General features: G+C 40.5%; 1 protein-coding gene across 2 annotated transcripts in view; it reads right to left on the bottom strand.

Annotated features, from left to right (window-relative positions):
• Positions 1-526: 526 nt before the first annotated feature.
• denr (density-regulated protein) overlaps positions 527-22,198 on the bottom strand; it is a 33,272-nt gene continuing 11,600 nt past the window's right edge. For both annotated transcript variants that reach the window (XM_072247674.1, XM_072247675.1), the window contains exons 4-8: positions 18,148-18,232; positions 10,509-10,586; positions 6,038-6,154; positions 5,461-5,600; positions 527-918 (exon numbers count right to left, since the gene is read on the bottom strand). In XM_072247674.1, the coding sequence (XP_072103775.1) occupies positions 874-918; positions 5,461-5,600; positions 6,038-6,154; positions 10,509-10,586; positions 18,148-18,232 (465 nt within the window). In that variant the 3' untranslated portion in view covers positions 527-873. The remainder of the gene's footprint in view (positions 919-5,460; positions 5,601-6,037; positions 6,155-10,508; positions 10,587-18,147; positions 18,233-22,198) is intronic.

Raw genomic sequence — 22,198 nt, 5'->3', positions numbered from 1 at the left:
CCACCATCTCTTCAGCTGACAACTTAGTACTGAAGAAGCATTCACCAAATGGGAGAGCTAATTCTATTGTTGCAGTTTCTGTTGGCTACTGCTGATAGTTATTATTTAGGTGAGTAATTACTCTGTCTATCACTGATGAATGCAGCAGATAAAAACTATATAAGTGCTGCTCAGGGAAGGATGTGCAGGTAGTTGTGGGCAAGGACAATGCTTATCAATGTGCTAGTCCTCTACAATACATTTATTACACTCAGCAGAATATTTTGTGAGACCGTCATTTACTGATACTCCTTGTGTGGTGTTCTCTGCCACTGCGTTCCATTTTGCTGGAAGTCCTTCAGGCAGCCATTTAATGAAAGTGACAATCTTGGCCTTTGCTTAAACTTCACTCTTCAAAAGGTACAATATTTGCTAATGAACGATCACCCTTGCCATAACTCCAATTCACTGACCACTCTTTCATGCACAGCTGTCAGTTATAAACCAATTACCTAACTCCCACAGTACAAGAATTCTACTGGAAGGGTTAATGTATTCTCATTTATTGTATTTGCATGTATGAACAAAATTCACATCCTTGTGCTGTCTGATATGTGACACAGAACCACAATGTGTTAAACTAACAATGTTGAAATACAATGATCCACAAGAGATCAAAACAGATATTTTATTAAACTAAGGATCTTAGTGCACACAATGTTTTTTTAAAAACATAATCCAGAATTTTCACAGGAGCTTTGGCAACCAAAGTACAAGAAAATAGCCTCAAATCCATTGAGGGTGTTTGACTAGAGAGGATATCTGTAATAAAAAGCCTTTTCACTGTTGGCCAAAGTTTATTCTGCCAGGTGAAGTGAGCAATAAAAGTGCAGATCACTTCTTCACTTCTCCAAGATCTTCAATGGAGTCATCATCCACCTGTAAGAATAATCAACATTCAGAAACAAGACAATTGACGAGGTTTAAAATAGCGGATTGAACAAGTCACTTACTGGACTGTGTTGAATTTTGCAGCATGGAAAAATTAAAAAAGAGAAGGAAATATTCTGCTCGCTGAAGTTTTATCTATCACCGCCTACAGTCAAGTGATAAAGCTTTGTAGCTATTTTAGCAGGAAGGATAAAAAAAAAAGGAACTAAGACAGCAGATTTCCAAACCTTACACCCACTGTTGCTATAATGCTTCTGTGCTGATGTGAGAACAGTTATCTTATAGTCCAACTTCACAGAAATGAATTTTGACTCATGCTGATATCTGACTGAGAAGAGGAAATGCGATGGCAACAAAAGGACATAGATTGAATATGTGAGCAAATACGCTAAATTATCAATGTGGGAAAACTTGAAATTATCCACTTTGTTAGGAAAAATAAGTCAGTGATTCTACCTAAATGGTAAGAGACTGCAGAGTTCTGAGATGTAAAAACATCTGGGTATCATATTGCATGACTTTCAAAAGGCAATTATGCAGATAAATAGAAAATTAACAAAATGCTTATTTTTTTTTTTGCTGGTGGAAATGGAATATAACCTAGTTTATGCTTCAGTTATATAGAGCATCAGTAAGACCACAATAATGTCTGCATGGAGCAATGCTCTCCTTACTTACAGAAGGATATTGGTAAGCTGGAAGATTATCCCACATCCACTTTGTTAAGAGATTTTAAAGTGGATGGAAGATAAACTAAAACAAGGGCTCATTGTTTAAAATAAGGGGCTACAAATTAGACGAGTGATTTAAAAAAAAAGTCAATTTATGGAATTCTCTACCTCAAAGTGTGGTGGAAATAGTACACATTTTTAAGGCAAAGGTAAATGGATACTTGATATACAAGGTATTAAGTATCGCCATGGAATGCTGAATTGAGGCTGTAATCAGATCAATCATGATTCAATTGAATAGTGGAGCAGATTCAAGGGTCTAGTTGTCTGTTCTTGCTCTTTTGTGTTCTTACATTCTTTTTTAACTTTTTGATACAATTGCTCCTGCTTGCCATCCAAACACTCGCATTTTTCTATTTTATTCAATATCTTCAGCTGCTCAGCTTTCTGACCATTTCTGCTTACAATATTTTTAATTTGCAATGCTAGCTTTGACTTCCTCTTTCCATGGTTAACACCTATCTACTAAGCATTTCTAACAAAAGTGCTTGAAATACTCAATATAAATGTATAAATACTCAAGAGTTGCAGCAACCACGACATTATTTGAAATATGTTCCTCCACTGCTAATTACAAAATGCAACAGCACACTGTTGACCTGGAAAACCTTTGTCAAATGGTTTACCCCTTTTCCAACTGTTGCTGTCAGGTATCTGTTCCAGGATTTCGGCTACTGTGATATCAATCTGACCAAGTAGCCAGATGGTTTTAAAATCTCTATCAGACCTTAAGGACAAAGTTTATACTATAATTTGTAGCAAATCACATTCATTTTATAGCAGAAGTTCTAGTCAGATCAATTAATTTTACTTGGGTGGATGGAGACCACAACACTGATAGAAAATTTAGGATTCCCAGTTAGATCACACGAATGCAGAAATCTTGAAGCTGCTGTCAGTTTAAAGATTCCATAATAGCAAAATCCAGTAGCTTCACTGCTACGGTGCCACTCCAGGTGTGTTTACAAACATTTTTAATCTTTTCCTCTCCCAGTATAGAGTGCCTTCCTGCTTCAGAACATCTACCATTGTTCCGGTACCTAAAAGACCAAGGTAACAAGTCTGAATGACTGGTGTCCTGTCGCACTCATCTGAATAATAAGCAAATGCTTTGAGAGGCTGGTCAAGGACTACATCTGCAGCTTGCTACCACTCAAACTGGACCCCCTACAATTCGCCTAATGACACAACTGATCAACAGATGATGCAATGGCCACAACCCTACACATCGTACTTACGCATCTGGACAAGATGGATGCTTATGTGAGAATGTTGTTCTTGGACTACAGATCAGCTTCAACACCATAATTCCCTACAGGCTTGACAAGAAGCTCAGAGACCTCGGCCTTCACCCTGCCTTGTGTAGCTGGATCCTGGACTTCCTGTCAGATCGCCGGCAGGTGGTAAGAGTGGGCTCCCTCACCTCTGCCCCTCAAGGCTCTGTATTAAGCCTTCTCCTTTACTCTCTGTATACCCATGACTGTGTCACCACCCACAGCTCCAATCTGCGAATTAAATATGCTGATGACACTCCACTGATTAGCCTAATCTCAAATAATAATGAGGCAGCCTACAGAGAAGTCATCACCCTGGCACAGTGGTGCCAAGAAAATAAACTCTCCCCCAATGTCGCAAAACTAAGGAGCTGGTTGTGGACTACAGGGGGAATGGAGACAGGCTACCTGACAGCAATTGTTCTGAGGTTGAAAGTAGGTCCTTGGCATAAACATCACCGAGGATCTCACGTGGTCAGTACATACTGGCTGTGTGGTGAAAAAGGCACAACAGCGCCTCTTTCACCTTGTATGGTTGAAGAAGTTTGGTATGAGCCCATGAATCCAAACAACTTTCTACAGGGGCACGACTGAGAGCATCCTGACTGGCTACATCACTGCCTGGTGTGGGAACTGTACTTCCCTCAATTGCAGGACCCTGCAGAGAGTGGTGCAGACAGCCCAGCATACCTGTAGATGTGAACTTTCCACTATTCAGGACTTTTACAAAGACAGGTGTGTAAAAAGAGCCCAAAGGATCACTTGGGTCCCAAGTCATCCCAACCTCAAACTGTTCCAGCTGCTACCATCCGGGAGACGGTACTGCAACATAAAAGCCAGGACCAACAGGCTCCAGGACAGCTTCTCCCACCAGGCCATTAGACTGCTTAAATCATGCTGACACAACTGTATTTCTATGTTATATTGACTATCCTGTTGTACATACTATTTATTAAAAATTACTCTAAATTGCACATTTAGACTGAGTAAAGATTTTTACTCCTCATGTATGTGAAGGATGTAAGAAATAAAGTCAATTCACTTCAATCCATTACAACTGCAAAATCAAGGACAAAGTTCTATTGCGACTAACATCTACAAATGCTTAAAAAATGTTTCTTTCGAGGAGAAAACATAAAACTGCTGAAACTTGCTGGATAAACTGTTTTTCAATGAATGCTTAATAAAGTGGAGGTTAAGCTGTGTGCTGAATCATGCGGTTTGACAGGAATTGCCAGCAATAGGCCAACTGCTGATTAGCTCATTTCCGACACGTTCAGCTGGCTGCCTGCCCCACTACCGTACTTACCAACGAGCTCATTAGTTGTGAACTAGAGAGGGCTATTGCTGTCTTTGTGCCAAAAGTGCAGGAAAACATTTCAATTATATGTAATTGTATTTTGACATTTAAAAATTTGATTATTCAACCACCAAAAACATTTAAAACCAATTCAAAAGCAATTGACAGCTGCTCCAGTGCAAAATGCCTGAGAGTTATTCACTGCCGTCAGAGAACAGGCCCTGTACAGTAGAAGAACGGGTCCTTTGACCACAATGTTGTGCCAAACCAGCTGAAACATAAATTAAAAAAACAAAAACTAATTCCTCCTACCTACACTATGTCCATATCCCTCCATCTTCCTTATATCGATGTGCCTATCTAAACATCTCTTAAAAGCCTCTGATGTATTTGCCTCTATCACCAGAACTGTGCACAGTACTCCGGATATGGCTGAACCAGTGTTCTAAAAAGTTGTAAGATAGCCTTGACTTTTGAACTCAATGCCTCGACTAATAAAAGCAAGCATTCCATAAGTCTTCTTAACCACCCTATCAAACTGAGCAGCCACTTTCAAGAAGCTATGAACTTGGACGCCGAGATCTCTCTACTGAGCAACACTATTAAGGGTCTTGCCTTTAACAGCGTACTGTCTCCACTGCAGCCCACTCTACCTCACCTGATGCCTGTCTGGTGTGGAAAGTCTTCCACGTCCAAAAAGCTGGTTAAATCAAGGAAACTCCAACCAAGACCTTTTCCAGTTACTTACTCTAGTAAGAACAAATTCTCAAAACAACCAGAAAGCATTTTCAAGCTTTGCATTTAAAAGAAACAAAATAAACAAATTTATACGAAAAAATGCATCTGCAAATAATTAATGTACTCAACATTATCCAAATAATTTCTGTGCTTCCACCACCACTGTTAAACCCTGAACTCTAAGATACGGTTTTACTCCAACATATAATGACCAAATCTAATTAGCTAGAATTTTAAATTATCACATGTTCCAAATACCTACTTAGAGACATCCAGAAGAGTTTTCCTAGTTACATGCTGAAAGACTCATGCCGAGAAATTCTTCTGTACTGTAATGCACAAAAATCTCAGGCTTTGAACACCCACAAACACCAAACAGCTTCCTTCTGAGGACAACACTCAGAGCTTCATTCTCAGACATTTTGACAATCACAAGCCCAGAAACAAGGGAAGAGTTTTCCTGAATCTAAGCAACATTAAGTCTTACCTCTGGCCATTTCTCTTGAATAACATCCAGGATATCATCTGTAACATCACCCTGAATTGTGATTTCATCTTCTCCTGTAACTGATGCTCCACAGGAGAACTTCTGAGCAAAGAATCGTTGGGCTTCTTTAAGTTCAATCTCTGTTTATATGCAAGTAACCATTAACAATTATTTCAATTAAGATTTTGGGCTGAATTAACAAGATTCCAAGTTTAGGATAATGCTGTCTGGGATAATAACAAGAATGAAAGTTAATTCAAGAGTTTTTTTCTGTCTGTTAAACTATTATACGATTTTTTGCTCAACTGCCATGAAATACTTTTATTTTGAAGAGGCAATGTTATTGAACATAGATTGGAATGGGATAATAGCAAGAATGAAAGTTAATCCATGAGCTTTTTCTCTGTCTGTAATTTATTATATGATATTTTTTGCTCAACTGCCATGAAATTTTAAAATTATGAGGCAAACATTGAAAATAGATTAGAGGCCATGTACAGAAAACATCAATTTTTATTCACTTTATACACAGGGAAATATTAAAATGACAGTAACATAAATAAAATTAAATACTTGCCGAAAGTTGCAAGGCCACAGACTCTTGTTACGTATTTCTTTTTTGCTCTCGGAATTTTTGCTATTGTAACCTTTTGAGGTGCTGTCTTCTTTTTTTGTTTAATTATACCTCTGCCACCTTAAACATGAATAGTAAACATTAACTTAGGACATGTGTTCCATTTCCCGTGTGCTAAGTTTGTTTTATTTATGGATAGATCACACCTTATAAATTATAATTAGGAAATCCAAACTCACTTAGGGTTGGATCAAAACTAGCTTTGCGCAGCATCTTTGATTGATACATTAAGTTATTTATCACTTAAGTGCAAATCATGATGTCTGTGCTAAATATTTTAAAGTAAGCTTTATATATGGAGGAAGAAAATGATATATCAGCAAGGTTTATCACAGTAAATCTTTAAAACTACGTTTTACAAAGAAAATGGATGGAAAGGCTGCGCAAGATTCCCTTTGAAGACATCAACATATCAAGAGTTATTACTATCTTATAGAAAGACTTCGTGTATTCCTAAAAACAAAATCACAAAATGGTTACAAGGATTTCTACAGATCTGCTGGTCTTGCTCAAATATAAAATAATTTCTTGAGGCAGAACAAATGATGTAGAGATTGCTTTCAAGTCTTATTAAAGCAGATGGGCTTTGCAAGACCAAGAAAGCTCTTGAAGACTTCAGTATCTGTAGTAATTTTTCCTAATCACAACTTAAGAAAATTAAATGTGGTGATCCAATTCTCCTTTGTGCCATTAACCTTAAACTTCTGGTTATGATCCCGTGAACCTATGGAACTACTTAAATGCCAATGATAAGTGAGGAAAGTAATAGGCTCGATCAAACCCTTCTTTACACTTGAACTGCCAACGTTCACTCTTAGGTTCACATACAATAACTGCGATTTGGTCCATGCATTGGAGATTATCTATTCAGTAGTAGGCAAATTATTGGAAGGTGTTCTGAGAAATTGGATATACAAGTACTTGGACAGCCAAGGGCTGAATAAGGATAGTCAGCATGGCTTTGTGTGTGGTAGATTGTGTTTAACGAATCTTGTAGAGTTTTTCGAGAAGATTACCAAGAAAGTAGGAGAGGCTGTGGATGTTGTCTACATGGACTTTAGTCAGGCCTTTGACAAGGTCCCACATGGGAGGTTAGTTCAGAAGGTTCAGACAATAGGTATCCATGGAGAGGTTGTAAACTGGATTTGAAATTGGCTGTGTGGGAGAGAGTGGTAGTGGATGATTGCTTCTCAGACTGGAGGCCTGTGACTAGTGGCGTGCCTCAAGGATCTGTGCAGGGACCATTGTTGTTTGTTGTCTATATCAATAATCTAGATAATAATGTGGTAAATTGGATCAGCAAGTTTGCTGATGACACTAAGATTGGAAGCATTGTGGACAGCGAGGAAGGCTTTCAAAGCTTGCAGAGGGATCTGGACCAACTGGAAAAATGGGCCAGAAAATGGCAGATGGAATTTAATGCAGACAAGTGTGAGGTGTTGCATTTTGGAAGGACAAATCAAGGTAGGACATACACAGCAGATGGTAGGGCACTGAGGAGTGTGGAGGAACAAAGGGATCTGGGAGTTCAGATACATAATTCCCTGAAAGTGGCGTCACAGGTAGACAGGGTTGTAAAGAAGGCTTTTGGCATCCTGGCATTCATAAATCGAAGTATTGAGTATAGGAGTTGGGATGTTATGGGGAGGTTGTACAAGACATTGGTGAGGCCAAATTTGGAGTACCGTGTACGTTTCTGGTCACCTAACTATAGGATATCCGTAAGATTGAAAGAGCGCAGAGAAGACTTACTAGGATGTTGCTGGGTCTTCAGGAGTTGAGTTACAGGGAAGGATTGAACAGGTTAGGACTTTATTCCTTGGAGCGTAGAAGAATGAGGGGAGATTTGATAGAGGTTTACAAAATTATGCGGGGTACAGACAGAGTAAATATGAATAGGCTCTTTCCACTTAGATTAGGAGAGATAAATACCAGAGGACACAGCTTTAGGGTGAAAGGGGAAAGGTTTAGGGGGAACTTCTTCACTCAGAGAGTGGTGGGAATGTGGAACGAGCTGCCATTTGATGTGGTAAATGTGGGCTCACTCGTAAGTTTTAAGAGTAAATTGGATAGGTACATGGATGGGAGAGGTCTGGAGGGTTATGGACTTGATGCAGGTCAATGGGACTAGAGGAATAATGTTTTGGCACAGACTAGAAGGGCCGAATGGCCTGTTTCCTGTGCTGTAGTGTTCTATGGTTCTATTCAGCAAATGGTCAACAACTTCATCTTCAGGAGAAAATAATAAACTGAGATGCAGAAAGACAGAACTCCGATTTGTAATATTCTGAAAGACAGCTGCATTCTGACAACCAAGCTCACTTGTAACAGCATCAGATTATACAAGAAAAAATTTGCTTTGAAAAGTGACAAATGGAAAATGCATGCAAGCCTAAAACATTCCAATCATTCTTCTCTTGCAACTGGTGTTTTGCAGAGAAGATGCAGGTTATCAAGGGTTAAGCAATGGTATTAATAAAGCCAAATTACCAGCAAAACAAAAATAAGCCATTAGCACATAGCTGACTTTAACACAATTATATGATAGATGTGTAGGCAGTTTGGTGCTAATACGTCTGTTTAAACTGAAGCTATTCAAAGTTACACAAATGACTCATTTCTTCCTAGAAATTTAGAGTACGGATGGATAAAAAGGAGTTCAAGAGGAGCTTAATTTAAATGGATAGAATGTGTTTTGCAGTTAGTCAGCATATAGGGGGGAATTTATAACAGTGGTCCCCAACCACCAGGCTGCAAAGCATGTGCTACCGGGCCGTGAGGAAAAGATAGGAGTCAGCTGCACCTTTCCTCATTCCCTGTCACGCACTGTTGAACTTGAACATAGGGTTGCCAACTGTCCCATATTTGCCGGGACATCCCGTACAATGGGCTAAATTGGTTTGTCCCATACGGGACTGCCCTTGTCCCGCATTTCCCCCACTAAGGTAGAGTGTTCCTATGAAACCGTTCGTAAGCAGAAATGGTGTAAAGCGAAAAAGCAATTATCCTTAATTTATATGGGAAAATTTTTTTGAGCGTTCCCAGACCCAAAAAATAACCTACCAAATCATACCAAGTAACACATAAAACCTAAAATAACACTAACATTTAGTAAAAGCAGGAATGACATGATAAATACACAGCCTATATAAAGTAGAAATAATGTATGTACAGTGTAGTTTCACTTAACAGAGTTGGGAAGATTAAGCCAAAACCGATTTGTAGAAAAAAAATTGGCACGCACACGCATGCACACACAGGTGCCCGCGCAAGGCTTCATGGTCATGGTAGTCTTTCTCAGGGTAAACACAAATGTCCCGTATTTGACTGCTACTTTTGTCCCTTATTTGGGAGTGAGAAAGTTGGCAACCCTAAATGTAAAAGACATGTTGAGGTGAGTTTAACTCTACTTGAACATCCCCCAACCACCACCCGCCCCCGCCCCGGTCCACAAAACTATTATCAATCTTAAACGGTCCGCGGTGCAAAAATGGTTGGGCACCCCTGATTTATAAGACAGTTTTCTTGCATGAACAATTACATTCTAACAACAGAAGTTGCATTTAAATTCAGGATGTACACTACAACTGTGTACCTCAGTGACAATAAAATGATCTATATTCTCATTACTTACTTAGCAATCTCAACAGATTCTTAAAAATAAATCCTTGGAAAAACAATTGGCTTTGATGGCTAATTTAGTGGTGTATATTAGCTGATTCTCTCAAATCAGGTTATGTCAATTTTAATGCCGTAGATTCCAGTTAATCGGGGTAGCCGCTTACTTGGGACAACTCTTAAAGAACAAAAATTAATTAAGAAAATAGCCAGGATTCCCTTTGACACTATGAAGCTTAATTGGGACAGAAGACTATTGTTGAAGTTTCTAACCAGCAGCAGTCAAAATAAGCAGCAAGGCAATTTGGAACAGTTTAGCCCACTGTGATTTCAAGCATTCAGGCTTGGGGATGCCAGAACACACAAGGGTGAAAATGGAACGATTTCACTACTTAAACAAGTTGGGAACGATGAAGAATTTGGAGGATGCAATCGTCAAAAGCATTGTATAAAGGTAGTCCAATATCTGTACTAAGTGCCGGAATGGAGTTTTTTCATTTATAGTTCATGAAAAGAATACGGCAGCGTACATTGTATGATTTGCTCTGTCAGGGATTACACCTTTATAGTACTGTAGTAACATTGTTAGTGTTCTAATTTGTTCAGTATTTCATTTAAATACATAATTGGTTACTCAGTTAAATGTTAATTTCTCTTTTTCATACATTTCTAACTATTTCCATGAAACATTAGCTAATTTGGCCCACTTAATTGGGCTAAAATGTACTGGTCCTAATGTGTCCCAGTTAACTAGAATTCACTGTATTTGTAAAAATTCATATATAGGTGAAGCAACCTCGTCTTTGTTTTTTCTTTTCTTCCTCCTCGCCAGATGGTGGCTCTCCTCCTCCTGAATCCTGCTGTGGGGACTGATCTGTTTTTAAAAAGTAAAACATCAAAGTTAATTCTCAATGGAAAAAAAAAAATCACATCTCATAATTTTTAAACAATAAAAGGTTCAGATTTTAAACTGTATACTAGGTCGACATAGGCTGGTTGATCAAGACATTTTAAAAATAAAACTGTTGAATTACTCAATAGTCTTTTCATCAGTGTAAAGTGGAAGAAGAATGATTGAAAGAGTTAATATTGAACTAGAAGTTCACAAACACACTCTTACAAATTCTGTATTATTCATAGGGTCATTAGGTTCAGGCAGTATATAGTTCATAGTTCTTCCAGTCATACCCAACTACTCTTTAAAATGTGTTGGAGGATTCTAGTTCTACCACCCTTTCAAACAGCAACTTCCAGATTCTTACCATGTTCTGCTGATGAAAACATTTTGTCCTCTATCCTGAAACTCTTACTTTTAGCCTGTGTTATCTGATTCCTTATAAGGAAAGTCCTTCTTATTCATTCTTTCCAGATCCCTTTCTGCACCAGGTGGCTCCCCTGACTAAAGCAAACACGAGGAAATCTGCAGATGCTGGAATTTCAAGCGACACACATAAAAGTTGCTAGTGAACGCAGCAGGCCAGGCAGCATCCTGACGAAGGGTCTCGGCCCAAAACGTCAACTGCACCTCTTCCTAGAGATGCTGCCTGGCCTGCTGCGTTCACCAGCAACTTTTGTGTGTGTTACCTGTGACTAATGGCGATTTGTTGCAGACAGCTCACAAAACTACTAAACACTCTAGTAGATACACTTCTTCTGAACTGCAATCGCTGCAGTCAGCAGCATGTAATTTTCCTTTTACGGACATACTTTTGTACTGATTAAACGGTCTGGCACTTTTGCAATCTCCTGGGGGATTCGGGAAGCGAGAATCTTGAGAGTGCAGGCCCAGCCAGAGCGGCCAAGCTGGGGGTGTGAGCTGCATTGAGATCCGATGGCAGACGAAGAACCCATGGTCAGCTCCATTACTCCGTGCCAATTAAAACATCGAGCAAGATAAAAATTGTTGAGGATGAGAGTGAAAAATGAACAAGAGTTCAGTGTCGCCTGGCTGTGTTTGACGTGTCTCCTTCTCTTCTCACTACTACTGTTGGGCAGGAGTCTTGGGTCCCACTCATCTCGTACGTTCTACACTTCAGCTAACAAAGAAAATTATTCATCATTTTAACCAAATTAATGTTGGAAGGTTGATTGACAGAACCATTTGCTTCTCCGCATTACTCAACAATGTTCCATTTAAAACGTAAAGCAAGCTGTTTTGATTCTCTATATGTGTAACCTCTCTGGATTAAATTTTGTTTGCCATTTCTACACCCACCTGGCTTGGCCATCTGTATTGGCACCCGAACTGATCCCATCAATCACATGGCCAACTTCATACCACCTGCAAACTTTTGTAATGCCCTGGTCAAGATTTCTATTGTTATGCTGTAGATATTTCATTTTAGCAGTTTACACCGTGTCCTGCTGGTGGAAAATTTTGGTTTTGGCTAGACCGAAGAAGCCTCGCTGCTCAACTTAGGAATGAATGCGTCAGCCAATCAGGATGGTAGAATCAGGAGAAAGTTCTAGAGAGCGGGGGAGAAGAGAGATTTGTGACAGACATTAGTCTGGTTCGGGGTCGTTTTTTTTTGTGACACCTACAGAGAGGACAGGAGGGAAGTTGCCTCAGAATGCCGTTGGAAGGAGCGTCCTTGTTGTACAAAGTTCTTTGTGCAGATGAATAGCTTCAAGGAGGAAGGTCCAAAACTCTGGAGGGAAAGCACATTTGTTCGAGATGGATTTTGAGCGAGGTTCGGAATGTGGTGTGACCAGGGGTCCAGCGCAAGTAAACAACAACTCCAGGATGAGCTCCAACTTTGTGTGCACATTTGGACTAGTTTAACCGTAATGGGCCTTTTTTTTCTTTTCTCTTTCTTACTGTTTGATAAAGCTAAAATTTGTGAATATATTTACTTTATAATTTTATGCCGTGTACGATCTGTTATTTCTTGTTGACTATTGTGTATGGCCAGTATTTACACAGCATTCGCTCAAATTGAGGTTTCTTTCATTGGAACATCACCACATTCCCATTCGTTTGAATCCCAAATCATACCAACCCTTGATGTTTATTGTTTATGAAGGTGACCTTCTCACTGCCGGGTCCTATGGCTGTTAACAGAGCTGGCTAACGAGCCAAGTTTGCCTACAAGCCTGGTGAGGAGGCTACATTTGTGGGAGCTTCGTCTGGAGATTTCTCAAATGCTGTGTGACTGCTGTTTTAGAATTGATTAAGCAGTTTGTGTGTTTAAGCCTGTGTTTAAACTAGTGATGGGGAATGGGACAAAGGTACTTTATTATACGCCACAGGGATTAAGGTTTGGTGTGATTCAAAGAGATTATCCACAAATAATGCTTTGAGTGGGGTGGATGTCTGAATTCCCGATGATCCATTATTCAGAGTGCTGAGTTCTGTAAAAGTTTTGGGGAAAGTTACACTGATTGAATGGCGTTTTGACCAGTCAACTGGTAAGGATGTGAAATTAGTCCAGACTAGCTGTGATGTGACTGAAGTCGCGTTGCCTGATAGGATGGGAGACCTGGAGAGGCGGGCTATGGGCAGTCCATATTTTTAGAGAAGGGGAGCATGTAGCAGAGGGCAAAGACTTTAAAGGCAAGTTGTTCTCGTTTCTGCAAAGTGAGGGAAAAGAGTTGTCTGATGTGAAAGCTCTGATGGGTCCTTCAGCAGTTGATTTAAATTCTGTGCCGGTTTTGACTATTACAGCATTGGTTGATCAGTGCAGAAGTGTACCTGCACACAGCCAAAGTTATCGTAGGCTGGGAGTGTTCTCCAGAGTCAAGCCCACATCCAATGGGGAACAAATGTATGAGGCTTGGGCTGAGCAGACACCTCAGTTACAACATGAATAGCAGTGCTCAGACAATATGAAAAAAACAGATAGAGAGCTTAAAGGGTCCGGTGCGAGATATGGTGATGTTCCTAAAGGCAGAAAACCAATTAGGCACATCAGCTAATTACCTGCAAGCTTTGGAAGATGCTTTTGGAACTGCTGAAAGTGCAGCCGATTTGATGAAGACGTTTTGGCACACATTCCAGGAGGAAGGAGAGAAGCTGTCAGTCTACATTTTCACAAACAACAGAAAACCTGCAGATGCTGGAAATCCAATGCAAGCACACACAAAATGGTGGAGGAACTCAGCAGGCCAGGCAGCATCTATGGGAAAAAAGTACAGTCGACGTTTCGGGCCCAGACCCTTCGGCAGGACTTAGATTAGCAAAACTGCTGCATTGTTTGCGCCACAAAGCGGACATTCAACTGTCTGAGAGAAATTTCTTGAGAGTGGAGCAGGTTGTGAAGGGCACGCCACCACAAGACACGATTGCTCTACATATTCGAATGACCCCCAAGATGCGCACTCTTCCATCTTTTAACGAGTTACTCAAAGAAGTTGGAGAGGAGGAAAACATGATTGAGAAGTGGGACATTTCCAAAAGCCGAGTAGTGTCTTCAGTGGCAGCTTCTGTTGCTAAAATGACCCCTGATGCTACGGACATAGAGCTTTTGAGGAATGAGGTGGAAAACCTTTGAGCTGAGCTGATCTGATGGATGCTTGCTAATGTTTCAGCCTAACATGATGCGTCCGTTGGGAAACCTGACCCACTTATAGGACTTACGACGCAGCGAACTGCAGCTGAAAAGGGTCTCCTGGCTAGAGGGGTGACTGGAATTTTCTATTATAACTGTGGAGAAGACAGATATTTAAAGTGAGGCTGTGAGGGACAGGAACAGTAAACGAACTGGCTGGTGTCTTGGAGAGGGTACGCTCCAATCAGTGTATCAAGGGAAATATTACTCCTGAAGGTTTAGTGGAACTAAGCTCTGATGTAGCCATACAGATTGAAGGTGTTTATGCTGGTGCTATACTTGACACAGGCTCTCAAGTTACTTTGCTTTACAGATTCTTTTACAACCGATATTTGACGCACTTACCATTGATGCTACTCAGTACGCTTGAGATTTGGCGGCTTAGTACTGATGAGTACCCGTACCCTGGTTACTTGTCGTTGAAACTGGAGTTTTTAGAAGCAGGTGTTTGAGTAACTGAGGCTAGCATCGGTCTGTCCAGATCTAGCTAAAAAGGGTGCAGCTTCCATTCTTGCAGGAATGGATGCTTCCATTGTGAGAAGGGCCATGGAAGCATGCACGGAGAGAAATCGAGAAAACGTCTTGAAAACCTTGTCCATTCACCCTGTGTTCGGAGCTGCTTTCAAGAAGGTGCAATTTCCTCCTGAGCAGGAGGACGAGCAGGAATGAGGAACGGTGTGGTACATCCAGTCTAAACCTGTCATGTTACTTCCTGGAGGAATAGTGACAGGAACCCCCAAATTTGCCGGAATGCCCAGCAGGACGGAAGCTTCCGATGATCAGGAAGAAGAGTCATGCTTACCTGCAGGAGTGCTGGTGAGACCTGAACTGCCCAAAACTTTGTGCATGTAAACAGGATGACAGTGATTAGCAGGAACACCTCGGGAAGAGATGTTACCCCGAGACGTGGGATGCCGATTGCCCCTCTTCTTCCTGTGATGGTAGTGTCTCGTTTTCCAGGGAAAATGGAAGAGCAACAGTAAGCTGGATTGAGTAAGGTGACATCAAAGTCGTGAAACTTTGGTGGCTCATTGATGCCCGAGGAATGGAAATGATTAACTGAGAAGATATTGGAACGCAAAGATGCCTTCTCTACTGGCAAGTCTGATGTTGGTTGCTCCAAAGGTACTTGCCACACTACTAGAGTGACCAAGGACATCCCTTTCCTAGAGAGATCTCGCTGGTTAACACGAGCAAAGTTTGAAGATGTTCAGCAGTAGCTGCTTAAGTTGAAGGAAGCTAAGTTCAATCATGGAGCGGGGGACCTGAGCCGCAGGGAAGTACGAGTGGCAGACAGGGGAGACAGGAAGGGTCACAAAGAGCGGTTGAAACTGGAGAAACTGAAGATGAGATAAGAGTTAGGACACCCCTAGCTAGGCTGTCAGAAGATGCACCTGGGAAACAGAATGTTCATTCCCATGCAAGTTGCCCGTTTATTCAAGATGGATTTCGAGCAAAGTTCAGAATGTGGTGTGTTATACAACGTGGTGAATTGATTTGATGTGATCCATTTCTAAATTTATCATGATTGTTAATTTGTGACGAACATCCTATATTTTTATTGTGTCTATTTTTAGTATCAATATGATCACACTGGAGAAACAGGTAACAGAATGATTAAAACATCAGTTAGCTGACGTTTTGGAGAAATACACAATATTTCTGTTATTCCATTCAATTGATAGCAATGAGTTCAAACTTTGAAAGGAAAATATTTGAAGTCTTTTTTTTGTCAGCAACAAAATAATTGTTTCTTCTCCCTCTCCCCAGCAAAGTGGCTTATCATTTACCTCTCTTATGAGATTACATGGTTACACGATTCTCCTAGCAGAATTCTTTTTATTCAGCCCTTTACCTTTTCCAGCCGTCACCCAGTTTCTCACTTCATTCCCCTCCACCACCCGTTCTCACTCACCTGGCTTCACCTATCCCCTTCCAGCTAGTATGCCTACCAGTTTCACTTGGATAGAACCAAATTCGGCTAGGTGAAACCAGATTCAGATAGCTCAAACAATTTCAAAGCTGTTTTGTCTGGTTCAAACCAGAGTTTAAGGTAAAGGAACCCTTAGGAAACAGTGATCTTAATATGACAGAATTCACCCTGCAGTTTGAGAGGGAAAAGTTAAAATTTGATATAATCAGTATTACAGTGGAGTAAAGGGAACTACAGGGCATGAGAGAGGAGCTGGCCAAAGTTGATTGGAAGGGAACACTAGCAGTGATGATTGCACATCAGCATTGGATGGAGTTTTGGGGAGAAATTTGGAAGGTACATGATAAATTCATCCCAAAGAAGTATTCTAAACAGAGGATCATGCAACTGTTGCTGGCAGAGGGCACAACTACAGCATAAAGCAAAAGAGAGGACATATAATGTCACAAAGTATAGTGGGGAACTAGAGGATTAGGAAGCTTTTAGAAACAAACAGAAGGCAACTAAAAAACAATAAGGAGATAAAACATAAAACATCAAGGTAAGCTAGCTTATAATATAAAAGAGGATACCAAAAGTCTTTTTTTGCAGATATATGTATAAAAGAGTAAAAGAGAGACAAAAGAGGTTTTCAGACTGCTGGAAAATGATGATGGAGAGTTAACAATGTGGGAACAAGGAAACAGTGGTTGAAACTAATATGTACCTTGCACATTTTTTCACTGTAGAAGACACCAACAGTGTGCCAGAAACTCAACTGTCAAGGGCAGAAGTGAGTGGAGTTGCTATTACTATGATGGTGTTTTGAAACCTGAAAGATCTGAAGGTAGACAAGTCACCTTGACCAGATGGATTACATTCCAAGGTTTTGAAAACAGGTTGCTGGAGGCATCAGTAGTGATCTTTCAAGAATCACTAGATCCTGGAACGGTTTCGGAGGACTGGAAAATTGAAATGTCACTAGACTCTTTAAGAATGGAAGGAGGTAAAAGACAGGAAATTATAGGTCAGTTAGCTGTACTTCAGTGGTTGGTAATTAACCCATTATACATTATGAGGTTTCTCGGTACTTGGAGGCATATGATAAAAAAAAAGGCCGAAGGCAGCATTGTTTTCTTCAGGGGATATCTTGCCTGACATATCTGTTGGAATTATTTGAGGAAATAATAGGCAGGATAGACAAAGGAGAGCCAGTGAATGTTGTTTACTTGGATTTGCAGAAGGCCTTTGACAAGGTCCTGCCAATGAGGCTGCTAAACAAAATAAGAACCGTGGTATTACAGGAAAGATACTAATATGGATAGAAATTGGTTGACTGGCAGGAGACAAAGAGTGGAAATAAAAGCGACTGTTTGTGGGAATAAAGACAACCTTTTCTGATTGGCTGCCAGTGACGAATGTTGATCTGCAGGGGTCGGGGTTAGGACTGCTTCCTAGCACACTTTGTGTCATTGATGTGGGTGACAGAATTGACGGCTTTGTGGCCAAGTTTGCAGACGATAAGTGGAGGGGCAGGTAATGATGACGAAACAGGGAGTCCATAGAAGGCCTTTGACAGATTAGGAGAAGGGGCAAAGAAGTAGCAGATGAAATACAGTGTGAGGAAATGTATCATCATGCACTTTGGTAGAAGGAATAAACACATATAATATTGGACACCTTAAAGCCGAGTTCTTTGATAAGAGGGAAGCCCAGTGGACAAGCTAGTCCTTCATGACAATTTTGTTGTAGCGATATCTACAGTGACTGGTAATAAGGTGAGTGTTGCACTACAGAAAAATCACAAAATCGTCAATATTTTCTGAACAGATACAGTACATAGCATATGCACCATTTACCATAAAACTGGTGTTAAGCTACAAAAAAGTTTCCCAGAAGCAGCTGACATCAACAGACAGAAGCACAGAATATCTACATTTAAAAATCCTACAAGAAATGCTTGCTTTTTTTTTTACCTATATTGAGTTTTGCAAATTCTTCTGGGCAATTCTTCTCCAGCCATTGTCTGCACTTTGTATACTGGGGCATATATTCACAATACTGTAAAAGCAAAAGCACATGTTTATAACTCAATTAAGTTTTTCAAATTATTAATGAATGTACCTCATTCAGAGTCGCTGTTGTAAATACCAACAGAAGAATCAGTTAACCAATGTTGATGTGGTTTGCTACCAGTGTGTTACAAGTGGTCACAAGTCATACAAATTTTGGAGAGAAATCACACTTGTTGAACCACAATTCGTGAAGGTCAGAGTAACAAATGTTAAAACTTAAACACTTGGTAGAGGAACTTGAAGCTACAGCACCATAACAGCAAAACTACTGTGGTTCAAAGATGCCGGTGGGGATTCAAAATAAATGCAGCATTTAACAGCCCACGTACAATAAAGTTTGATGAAAGATCGTTGACTGAAAATGTTAACTAATTCTCTGTCTACAGATGTTCGCAGACCTACTGATGACTTGTCATAGTTTTGTTTATTTTTAATTTCAAGATTTCAGTATCTATTGTTTTCTGTTCTGCCATTTTAATTTAGCAGTTAGGATTTCTTTTATATTTATTTTTGCTCAGGACTCTTCAGAACATTTGTTACCCGTTTTTCAAATAGCACAATTTGAAAATATGTAAGAAAACGGCAGCAATAGGACAGGAAACTATTTAGTATAAAACAATAAAAAGTCACCATTTAACTGAGAATGCTACAAAAGTGTTTTATTAATGTTTAAGGACAGTTAAAGCTGAATAAATACAATTGGTATAAAATTTGGAAATCAGGTTGGCTTAGACAAACTGGCCACTCTGAAAGCAGAGGTGTTGACTTTTTACCGTTATCAATAACTTACATGGCCTGCTTCCTACATGATTTAGAAAAACTGTGCCGAACCATTTTCAGCCTAGTCCCACTGACCTGCACACGGACCATATCCCTCCATACACCTCCTATCCATGTATCTATCCAATTTATTCGTAAATGTTAAAGAAGAACCCGCATTTACCACCTCGTCTGGCAGCTCATTCCATACTCCCACCACTCTCTGTGTGAAGAAGCCCCCCCTAATGTTCCCTTTAAACTTTTCCCCCCTCATCCTTAACCCATGTCCTCTGGTTTTTTTCTCCCCTTGCCTCAGTGGAGAGAGCCTGCTTGCATTCACTCTATCTATACCCATCATAATTTTATATACCTCTATCAAATCTCCCCTCATTCTTCTACGCTCCAGGGAATAAGGTCCTAACCTATTCAACCTTTCTCTGTAACTGAGTTTCTCAAGTCCCGGCAACATCCTTGTAAACCTTCTTCGCACTCTTTCAACCTTATTTATATCCTTCCTGTAATTTGGTGACCAATTTAAATGAAACAATACTGACCCCTAATGACAGAACATTGGCACTAGAGCCCATTTAGATAATAATTACAGAGATTGTAAAGATTATATTTATTGTATTGTAATTACGATAATTACAAATAATTATCCCAAGCCTTAATAGCTTGGAACTTGCAATGGCAAAGGCTGATAAACTCTGCATTCATATTATAACATTGTGAAACATTTAGCAACTTCTAAACTATGAATGTGCCATTGAACAGGGGCCTTCATCACGGGCCCCCACCATCCAGGCCACGCTTTCTTCTCGCTGCCACCATTAGGAAGGAAATACAGGATCCTCAGGACCTACTCACCAGGTTCAGGAACAGTTAATACCCCTCAACCATCGGGCTCTTGAACCAAAGAGGATTACTTCACTGGCCCCATGACTGAACTGGTCCCATAGACTCACTTTCAAGGACTCTTCATCTCATGTTCTCGATATTTATTGCTTATTTATTTATTTTTTCTTTTGGATTTCCACAGTTTGTTGTCTATTGCACATTGGTTGTTTGTTCATCTTTCATTGATTCTATTATATTCTTGGATTTACTGTGTTTGCCCGAAAACCACCCCCCAAATTTTAGTGTTGTAGTACGTGGTGACATTACGTACTTTGAAAATAAATTTACTTTGAACTTTGATTGCAGAAGCCTAGAACCTCTTGCCAGTGATTTCCTAAGCTTTTTTCAAATTTCTCCCAAGTAATCAAGAACATTTCAATTGCTATGAAGTTTGAACTACCAACAAGTTTGCCTCACTGTACTTGTAAAATGACACAGTCTTACATGGTATGACAATCTTTAAAATTATATACCAAGTCATTTTTTGTGCAACTTTTTCTGGAGGCCCAATGAAATCGAAAGGAGGCAAATAACAATAAGTTAAGGACAAGTGGAGTGGCCATTAATGGAGTGGACCAGTATTAGAGTGGGGAAGCTTTGGCTCAACAGGCTTGGGGAATGTAAGTTTCTGATAACTTTCTTCGTTCTTCATCTGTTAGTGGATAATTAGTTCAGTGAGAATAGCTCCAGGGGCTGTGTGGTGTTTTTTTTATAAGAGATGTGGGAATTCTAGGAGACCTTCAGTCTCCTGGATAACCACATCTGCACCAGGTGCACCGAGCCGCAGCTCTTCTGAGAACGTGTTAAGGATCTGGAGCTGCAGCAAGATGACCGTCGACTCATACAGGAAATCGAGGAGGCGATAGATAGGAGCTACAGGAGGCAGTCACCCCCAAGTTGCAGGAGGCAGGTACCTGGGTGACTGCCTGGAGAGGGAAGGTAAAAGAGCAGCCTGTGTAGAGTGCTCCTATAAGCTGTTCCCCTCGTTAATAAGTATACTGCTGTGTGGGAGGGAATCCACAGCGACCGTGTCTCTGGGACTGAGCCTAGCGTTGTGGCTCAGAAGTAAAGTTGGGAGGGGCAGGGGAAGAAGAAAATTGCGGTAGTGATAAGGGCTTCCATAGTTAGAGGAGTAGACATGACGTTCTGTGGATGTGAAAGAGACACTTGGATGGTATGTTGCCTCCTAGATGTCACGGTCACGGGCCTTTCGGATCGGCTCCACGGCATTCTGAAGGGGGAGCTGGAGTAGCCAGAAGAGTTGGTACATATTGGCACCAATAACCTAGGTAGAAAAAGAGAGGAGGCCCTGAAGAGAGAACTTAGGGAGTTAGGGAGAAAGCTGAAAAGCAGGGCCTCCAGGGTAGTAATCGCTGGATTGCTGCCTGTGCCACATGTCAGTGAGTAAAAGAATAGGATTTGGTAGATTAATGCATGGCTGAGGAATTGGTTCAAGGGGCAGGGCTTCAGATTTCTGAATAATTGGGATCTCCTTCTGGGAAGGTATGACCTGTACAAAAGAGACAGGTTACACCTGAACTTGAGGGGACCAATAACCTTGGAGGCAAGTCTGATAGAGGTTTAGAGGAGGTTTAAACTAATTTGGCAGGGGAATGGGAACCAGAGTGATAGGGTTGAGGATGGGGCAGCTGCTTTAGAACTAGATGCAGTGTGCAGTGAGACTGTCAGGAAGGACAGGCAGATGAAAGGGCAAAATTGCTGTATAACATGGGGACAAATTCCAAAAGGATGACGAATACAGGACTGATGTGTTATATTTGAATGCAAGCAGAGTCATGGCTGGAAAAAGATCACTGTTGGGAGCTTAACATCCAAGGATACACAATGTCTCGAAAGGACAGGCAGGTAGGCAGAGGGGGTGGTGTGGCTCTGTTGGTAACAAAAAATGAAATCAAATCATTAGAAAGAGGTAACATATGATTGAAAAATGTAGAATCTTTGTGGGTAGAGTTCGCATGTCAAAAGAGCAATATTACGATAATCAAGTATGCAGGTAGATTGGGAAAATCAGGCTGGTGTTGGATCTCACGAGAGATAAGTTGTAGAATGCCTACAAAGTTGATTTTTAGAGCAGCTGGTGGTTGAACTCACTAGGGGAAAGGCTATACCGGATTGGGTATTGTGTAATGAACTGGATTTGACTAGGGAGTTTAAGGTAAAGGAACCCTTAAGAGACAGTGATCATAATGATAGACTTTACCCTGCAATTTGAGAGAGAGAAGCTAAAGTCAGATATAATCCATATTACAGTGGAGTAAAGGGAATTAAAGAGGCA

The sequence above is a fragment of the Mobula birostris genome, chromosome 31 (assembly GCF_030028105.1).
Source record: "Mobula birostris isolate sMobBir1 chromosome 31, sMobBir1.hap1, whole genome shotgun sequence".
Classification (NCBI taxonomy): domain Eukaryota; kingdom Metazoa; phylum Chordata; class Chondrichthyes; order Myliobatiformes; family Myliobatidae; genus Mobula; species Mobula birostris.
Note: the sequence above shows the minus strand (reverse complement) of the source record. Positions and strands in the feature narration are given on the sequence as shown.